This window comes from Antrostomus carolinensis, unplaced genomic scaffold (genome assembly GCF_000700745.2).
Source record: "Antrostomus carolinensis isolate BGI_N321 unplaced genomic scaffold, ASM70074v2 scaffold7459, whole genome shotgun sequence".
NCBI lineage: Eukaryota > Metazoa > Chordata > Aves > Caprimulgiformes > Caprimulgidae > Antrostomus > Antrostomus carolinensis.
In genome coordinates, this window is record NW_010336375.1 from 13,496 (window position 1) to 21,570 (window position 8,075).

At 40.6% G+C, this 8,075-nt stretch overlaps 1 protein-coding gene across 1 annotated transcript in view; it reads left to right on the forward strand.

Moving 5' to 3' along the window:
• The first annotated feature begins 864 nt into the window (after window positions 1–864).
• The window catches only part of ANKRD22 (ankyrin repeat domain 22), a 9,166-nt gene continuing 1,955 nt past the window's right edge, over window positions 865–8,075 (forward strand). Inside the window, exons 1-3 of the mRNA XM_010174825.1 lie at window positions 865–885; window positions 6,229–6,420; window positions 7,671–7,808. Coding sequence (XP_010173127.1) covers window positions 865–885; window positions 6,229–6,420; window positions 7,671–7,808 — 351 coding nt within the window. The remainder of the gene's footprint in view (window positions 886–6,228; window positions 6,421–7,670; window positions 7,809–8,075) is intronic.

Sequence of the window (8,075 nt, forward strand, 5' to 3'; positions counted from 1 at the left end):
TCCAGGCTGAACAGCCCCAACTCTCTCATAGGAGAGAGAGCTGTCCTCATAGGAGAGGTGCTCCAGCCCTCGGATCATCCTCGTGGCCTCTTCTGGACTCATTCTAGCTGCTCTATGTCTTTCTTGTGTTGGGGGCTCCAGAACTGGACGCAGTACTCCAGGTGGGGCCTTACAAGAGTGGAGTACAGGGGGAAAATCATCTCCCTAACATGAACCATATTCATTGTTTGTGCTGGGCTGGGACGAGAAGACTGAGCAAAAGGTGATGAAACCAGCTGGCCTACTTAATAAGAGACTGAAGCTAATTATACTGGGAACTCTCATTAAAGGTGTGGGATCTAGTTGCTTCCCTGTTCGCAGGAGGCATCTGAGGTGTTCTTGCAGGTGGTTTGGGATTTGTTTAGTCAGAAGTAGCTTGGGTGGCAAACTAGCTACAGTTTGTAGTTACTTGTTTTACGTTTAGGTTTCATGCCTTTCTTTTTTTTTTATTCTTTCCCCCCTTCCCTTTCTGTACTTGTGAAGTTTTGTTCCTCCTCCCCTCCTGAGCCTGTTTTGCTACTTTCCTTTTTAGGCAACTGGAGGCTATTATTGCAAAAATGACAAAAGGAAACGCTTCTCTGTTGTAACTTGTTTTGTCAGTCTCCTGTACGCTGCTGTTCTCACTTTTACCTTCCTGGACTGGGTTTAGGAAGACAATTGTTTCATGCTACCAAGTAGAAATCACTTAAAGGAAAAGTATCTTAAGAAAGAGTGATACTTTTGAGTTAAATATTAACCAGATTCAAACAAGCTCAAGAGCATTTCAAGTGAGGTTAACTTGTTGGGCTGGTGAACAAGAACGAACTCAAGCAGTGAAGAATAGGCATGGGGATACTCTATTCAGAGGTATGTGACCATTTTCTGCAGAGTAACTGAAGCTGTTGAAGATACAGATATTCACTGGGTTTGATTTGTTCCCTTTGCAGCCTCTCGTACGCAGGCTTATTCAGATCTGAAATTTCTTTTCCTTTGGAAATGCTGTACTTTGGCTGTTACAAACTGTCACAAGTACTGTTGGTAGGAGTAAAGAAAATGCGATAACCAGAGTAATTATTGTGTCTTCACGGAGAAAGTACGTGTTCAACATTTTTTGTTGTTCTCTGTTGAGATCAGAATGATTCTGTGCATGGTGCAACAACAAACAAGTTTACAAACTGCAAACAACTCCTTGGCTTATGTTGAATGTAACTGATAAAGCTAATGCTTAAGGAAACATTCGTCCCCCTCAGCCCGATTGTTTTAGGAATGTGATTTTTAAAAAAATTTTTTTTTAGTGTCTATCTTTATGGATTTGTCCTCAGACCATGGTCCATTTACCATATCCCTGGATTTTAGCACAAATACTACCTAAACGTATTCATTATTTTATAAATTTTCCATTTGTATGCTTGAGAACAAATGAGGATTTTGGTCCTTTTTGACTGTCAATACAGTGGATTGCACTGTTGTTTCTTTGGAAGAATATTCTTTGGAACAGCACTACATAGCTGTTCCTTTGAAAGGTTGCATTTCTGTACTGAAAGCCACTCTTTTATTTTTTAAATGCTATTGGATGAAATAAAGTATCTTCTCCTCTTTCAGTACTATAGAGATCTTGAATCTGTGCATTCATGAAGTGATGGGCTGCATAGACTGCACCTCATTCTGAAAGGATTTGTTGCGTCTCTCCAAATCGACTATGAGATGGTATTGTACAAGAAGCCAGTGTCATCTAGCTTAATTAAAGTGGTATTTAGAAAATGTTCAAATGCTGTCCATTTTTCCATACTTGTCATATACATTAGTTCCCTTCCTTTAAAAATTATGAGTGGCATATAGTTTCCTGGGTAAAGCGTGGTTCATTTACACAGGACAGAAATCTAGAGAAGTGCAAATAAGAAAGTGTAAGTTGCCTTTTCTGAGGAGTATGGATTGGATACTAGTGCATTCCTCAGCAGCACAAGCATGACTTAGACTTTCCTGGTTAGTTTGAAGCATGTGTCTGGATGAATTTTAGTGCATAGGAAGAGATTGTGGATTGTTTCAGAATATCTGGACGTTATGAAGTGACTCCTTTTTGTCTAAACAACTGCAAAGCATTGATGAAACTTAGGCAATCCCCTGCAATTCTCAAAGGAGGAAGCAATTATAACCTGAAATTGCTCTCCCAGTTGCAAGACCGGCTTTACCTTAGCCTCCTCTTTACTGGCTGAATGCTTTGTCCTCAGTGCTGGGTGGTAGAACTTGCTGTATAGCTCATGGTTTATCACCACCTCAGCAAAGCTAAGCAGAAAGAACTGCAAGAAACTCTAAAAACAAGTAGACAAATTCAGATGTGGCAGTTAATCTGGATCTGAGTAAACTAGCAGGTTCTGATTTCAATCACATGGCCCACAACTGATTAAAAAGAATTTTTTAAAAATCAGTTGTGCAGAGGTATTGTCCTTCTCCCTGACACCAGAAGTTTTTTGGTTACTTTTGTTGTATTCCTTATCTGGTGATCATATACTGAGTGATCTCAGCCATGAAAACCCTTGCCTGTCCTATAACTGCTTCTCACCTTTCCTGAAGCCTCAGGTACTGAACAATGAATCCTCTTCTGAAGGGCCTGTAGAGTATTGGAGAAAGAGAGATTCTAACCTGACTATAGAGGTGTTGCTTTAAAACTGCATATTCAATTTTCCTTTGAACAAGTGCTTATCCTGACTTGGATAAGCATCACTTAGTCAAACTCTAATTTCCAGTGCCCACTTGCTTTCTTCAGTCAGGCAAAGCCATGTGCTCTAGTTCATGGTTAGCCCTGATGCTGTGGCAGGTAGAAGTCACCACTGGTGAGGGTAGAAGGAGTTTGGTGTTGTGATTCTCTGTTTTCCCCCTCTTCCGTCGTATGTTTTGTTCAGTTTCACGCCGTCAGGTTCATTGTGTGCATCTTGTCTAAATGTTAGGTGGTACTGCAGAAGTGTGGGTGAGAGCAGAGGTGAAGGCCTTTGCTGCCAGACAATTCAAAGAGCTGCTCACTTCCTCTTTACCTATGGTGGAATTCTTGGTCGTGCTCCCCCTCTCTTCAGACCTAGAGCTCATGTTTGTATTGGGTGTAATGTCTGATGTGGCCATGCCACATCTGCCCTGATCCGTTGTGGAGGTGGGGTAGGTCTGTTATGAGTTCTCTGGGGCAGTCACGACACTGAGGTTTATGAATAATATGGTGTAGGTGAGAGTAGCTGCTCTATGTCTTGGACTGCCAACACCCCCAGAAGCTGTGAGCTCAGTTCCCATTGATGCTTTCTTCAGGGTTTTTTGTTGTGGGAGCACTGGCCTTTGTTTCTTACATGTGCCTAAAGGAGATACCATAGACTTCATGTCTGTGCTCCAGATGCCAGTGCATCTCTAATGAGGGAAGCTGCAGGGATTCCCCTGGCTGCCTTACACTGCCATGAGACTTCTGCACTCATAGTCCTGCTCCTCTCCACTGCCAAGCCTGAGTCCGAGATGTGAACTATGGATTCTTCTGATACTGCTTCCATCTTGCATATGAAGCTCAGTTATTCTGAGTACATATCTCATAAATTTATTGTCCTCTGATCTCATTTTTGGACCCAGATGACAAGAACTGTATCCACTGTCCCCTTTAAGTGCCTTCTATAACAGTTCTCTTCTTCTGTGAGAAAGACTGCCTAATGTGACCTTTGTCACTGGTTGCTGTTTCTGATGCCTTTCTTAAACAGGTGACTGATTAACACCTATTTGTAATTTTTATTATCTTTATTCTTCCCTAGCACATTTTTTTCTGAAGTCCTGTTGTTATTAATGTCAACATAATAAGCTTATAGTTGTTTGGATTGCTTTGTTCCCTTGCTTAAATATTCTGCTACTATGTTTGCTCCTCCAGTCAGGGAACTGTGTTTGTCAGTTTGGGAGGTATATTACAAGTCTGATCAATGGGACTTTTCCCTTTCTTTGAGTAAAAGAGGCATTTTCTAGAATGCAGACCAGCAGAGTGGGCCTCAAGAAATTCCCATAAAACCAGGAAAAATATTTGTTTTGTTGTAAATATGAATGGAACACATTAATGCACGAAAGAATAAATTTTACAAAGAACCCCCACTGCATTGGAATAAGAATAATAATAATAAAAAAATAAGTACATCAATTACCCATTACCCATGGACTGGCTGAGAATTGCTTCCTTAGGTTCTCTGTGCCCTGGTTGTATTCTGAGAACAGCTGGTAAAAAGGCATGCATGACTCTTGTGTGCTGGTCTCTGTTCATGACTTCAGTCCCAAATAATGTAGTCTCTTAGGGAGTGGTAAGAGATGCATCATTATTCATGGCTCTAGAACTAGTTCAACAGTAGTGTAAGGTTTAGAAGAAGGTTGCAGGGGTCAGTGAGAGTATCAGTCAGAAACGTCTTGGGCTTAATGGCCTAGCAAGTAGAACTCTTTGAGTCAGAACAGAAAGAAAAGTGCAAAAGCATATAATTTGGTGACATGAGCTGTTGAACTATTAAGAATCAGACTACAGTGAAGTAAATTTGTATGGTAGATGGCTGGGATTTGAGCAGGTGTTTAACCAAACAGGATATCTACTGCATCTTTAAATAAGCAAAGCAGTACTTAAAAGCAAGAATAGTAGGGAAATCGGAGGTGCAAACAGATTCCACTTGATCTTCTCTTCCCTGAAGATGAAGATACAGCACTAGACACCGACATAACAGAGAGCAAGGTTCTAGGGCAAACTGACCATTTAAATGGCACTGGTGTGCAGGTCAGTTACACCAAGAGGGGTTTAAAAGAGGGTTTTCTCCTCAAAATCATTAAAACAGTTCTAGTCCTGGAGGAGTGCATAATAATAAATGGCACATGTAGGCTTTTAAAAGAAAATAGACAGATGATGCAAATTTACAATGTTGCATGTATTTATTTGTAGAATTTTGTTTCCTATAATAAGAGCAAAACAAGAAGTGGTGCAAGGTCTGGTAAGCATGTAAATACTTTATCTAGAAAGGACAGCTCTTAACCCAGAAGATTAAGCAGAAATGATGCTGAAGGTAAACTTGTGTCGTAGATCAAAGTTTTATCTTAAGTGAAAGTGTAAATGATTAATCTTTTTAATGTAAAAAAAAAAAAAAATAACTGCAGGGCAGGGTGAGGAAAAGACTCAGAGTTCAGGGCTAGATCTTGTTCATGTAGTGTATTTAGGATGTTGCAAAATGGGGATGGGGAGGAAAAACTGCAGATAATATTTAAAGAAAAAGGCTATCTTGGAAAATGGTGGGTAAAAAGCTCCGTACTGAAAACAGAAGAAAAGAAAGAATCTCATTCTCTTTTTGACTGGAGAACTTCAAATGCTACCAGCCTACCAGACTTCCCACTGTATTTTCTGCCTGGTTTAGGCCACTAGAAACTAGCAGTACTCCTGTCATTCTCATCCTCTCCTTAATCTGCGTTCTTGATGGAGAGGAAAGGGATTGCAAGTTAGCTCAAGGATGCGTAGAAATACTGAGTGAAGTTCTCAAAAGCAGTGTAGGATCTGAGCTGTGGGCATAGGTGCTTGTATTTTTTAAGCATGAAGTTTAACTTGAAGGCTTAGAAAATAAACTTTGTCGAGGTTTTAGATTTTAGTGGGTTTTTGGCAGTGTGGCTTGTTCGTTTGTTTGTGGGTTTGGTGGGGTTTTTTGGGTGGTTTTGGGGGGGTGTTTTTTGTTGTTGTTTGTTTGGAGTTTTTTTTTAAATTACTATCTCGGATTTCGCCTGAAGTGTGGTTCTGTTCTGGGAACTGATGAGTCAGACGTGATACCTCTTGTTCTGCAGTGCTCATCCAAAGGGAAAGCCTGCTATAAACTTTGAAGGGTGTGGGCTTGTCAGCACTTGCTGCTTATTACAGTGACCAACTCCTATGAGATCAGAAGCCGGTTTTTTAATGGCTACAAATGAACCGGATTTATTTCTTGGATTATAGACACATGGTCCAAATGGAACAGGAATTTCATCCCACTGCGTAACGGCTGTGACTCCTCAGGTTGAGAGCCGAGAGCTGCTGTGTGGCAGCTGCAGGAGTATCTCTTATCACCATCTTCTGGAAGTTACTTCGAACTACAACCTCTGTCAGGAGTGCTTGGCAGTTTTACAATGTGCGAATACTAAGTCAGAATGGGAAGAAGGGTTGTCTTAGTGAAACTTGTACTGATAAATATTATCTTCTCTCTTCAGCCCATTTGTCAGGCAGCTTATAATAACGATTTCAATGAAGTTCAGCTCCTTTTGGAGCACAACAGCAACTATCTGAACATCCAGGACAGCTTCGGTGGAGACACCCCCTTAATTTGTGCATGCAAACAGGGAAACAACAGGATAGTTAGCTATCTTCTGAAAAGAAATGCTGATGTCAACCTCAGAAACAAGGTAAGTGGACACTGACTCCTCCTTTGCAGTGACTATTCTTTCAGATTCTTGGAGCGTGTGTGTGAGAACACTGGCAGTACTGTCAAACTCTGAGGCTTGTTTCCAGCTGAAGGGTAAGTATAGCCCCAAAATTGTAATTTAATAAACATTTATGTTTCTGTTTGTGTCCTCATTTATTTTCCCAACTTGCCTTTACACACAAGATAATAAGCATTGTCACCCTGAATTTCTCTCTGTGTTCATGTTCCTAGTTTAAGCAATACTGCATGCCACCCCCAGTCCCCAGTGGGTTCTGCCTACTTATCCATGCAGCACCCTGCATTCATCTTATCCCCCAGTTTCTATCTGTCCCTTCTGTAGCTTTTCTTTTCCCTCTGTCTTTTTCTTCAGTGTAGTTAAAAGGAAGGTCTGAAGGAGAGTCTGTCCATCACTCACAAATGTATCCCTGAAGAGACACTGACTCTATGAAAACAGTCTCTATTCCCTCTGCAGACCTGCTTTTGTCACATTCTTTGACACATAATAACATGTTGGGTGCAGAGCTTGACTTTGGTCTTCAGGACTGAGGGTGGGGAGTAGAGGATGACATAGAATGGCTTCTCTGCTTATTTTGGGCCCTAGTGTAACACACTAACCTAGTTTGTCAAATTCCTGTTTGACAGCCTGTAGAAGGTTCAACGTGAGTGTTCTTTAACATACAAGTTAAAAGCTTTACCCTTTAGTTGCTTTGGTACATCAGTATTCAAAGATTATTTTTTTTTTAAACTCGCTAGGAATCTGCTGCGGCTGTTGCTATTTGCTTGTGTTTCTCATGTGTGCCAAAAGATATACCATAAACTCTTTTATGTCTTTGCTTCAGTAACCAGCACTTCTGTATGAAGAAGAGCTGTGGAGATCCTTCCTGCTGATTTAACTTGCTGAAAAAATTGTAGCCACATGAGATGCCCATTCTGCCCTCTTGCCCTCTGCAGCCATGTCCAAGTTTGCAGACATACACCTGGAATCCTTTGGATGCCACATCCTTTTTACACATGTAGCCCAATTTCCATGAGCCTGAATGTGTTAAATGTGCTCCTACTTGAAGGAAGCAAAATGCATATGTCTGTTTCTGCTTGAAAATCAAAGAAATATTTCTAGTAGATAACCTAAAAGAAAGCTTGTGAAATATAAAATGGCCTACTATTGTCAATATTAAACAAATATAATCAGATCACTGAATCTGATGCTAATCAGACTTATTTTGTGTTTAGAAAGACCGCACATGTCTGCATTATGCTGTGAGAAAACGGTTTACCTTCCTTGACTATGTGCTCATCATAATCCTCATGCCAGTTATGCTTATTGGATACCTTCTTATGGTGAGTCTGGATGAAAGCAAAAGCAGGAAAGCCCCTGTATTTTTCCATTTCCTCTTATCATCTTTCTCATGGCAGTATTTTGGGTCAGAAACCTGTATATAATACGGATGTTGTTTTTAAAGTAAGGACTGATGGAGAGCAACAGAAGAAGCAGGGATTTTGCTGTGAGTATAGCTAGTGAAGGAAAAGAATTGTATCAATGCATCATTCTGGCATTTTCAGAAGCCAGACACTCTTCTTTTTGGAAAAAAGAAGTATTTAGCCACAATCTGCTTAGTACAGTATGCAGATGAACTG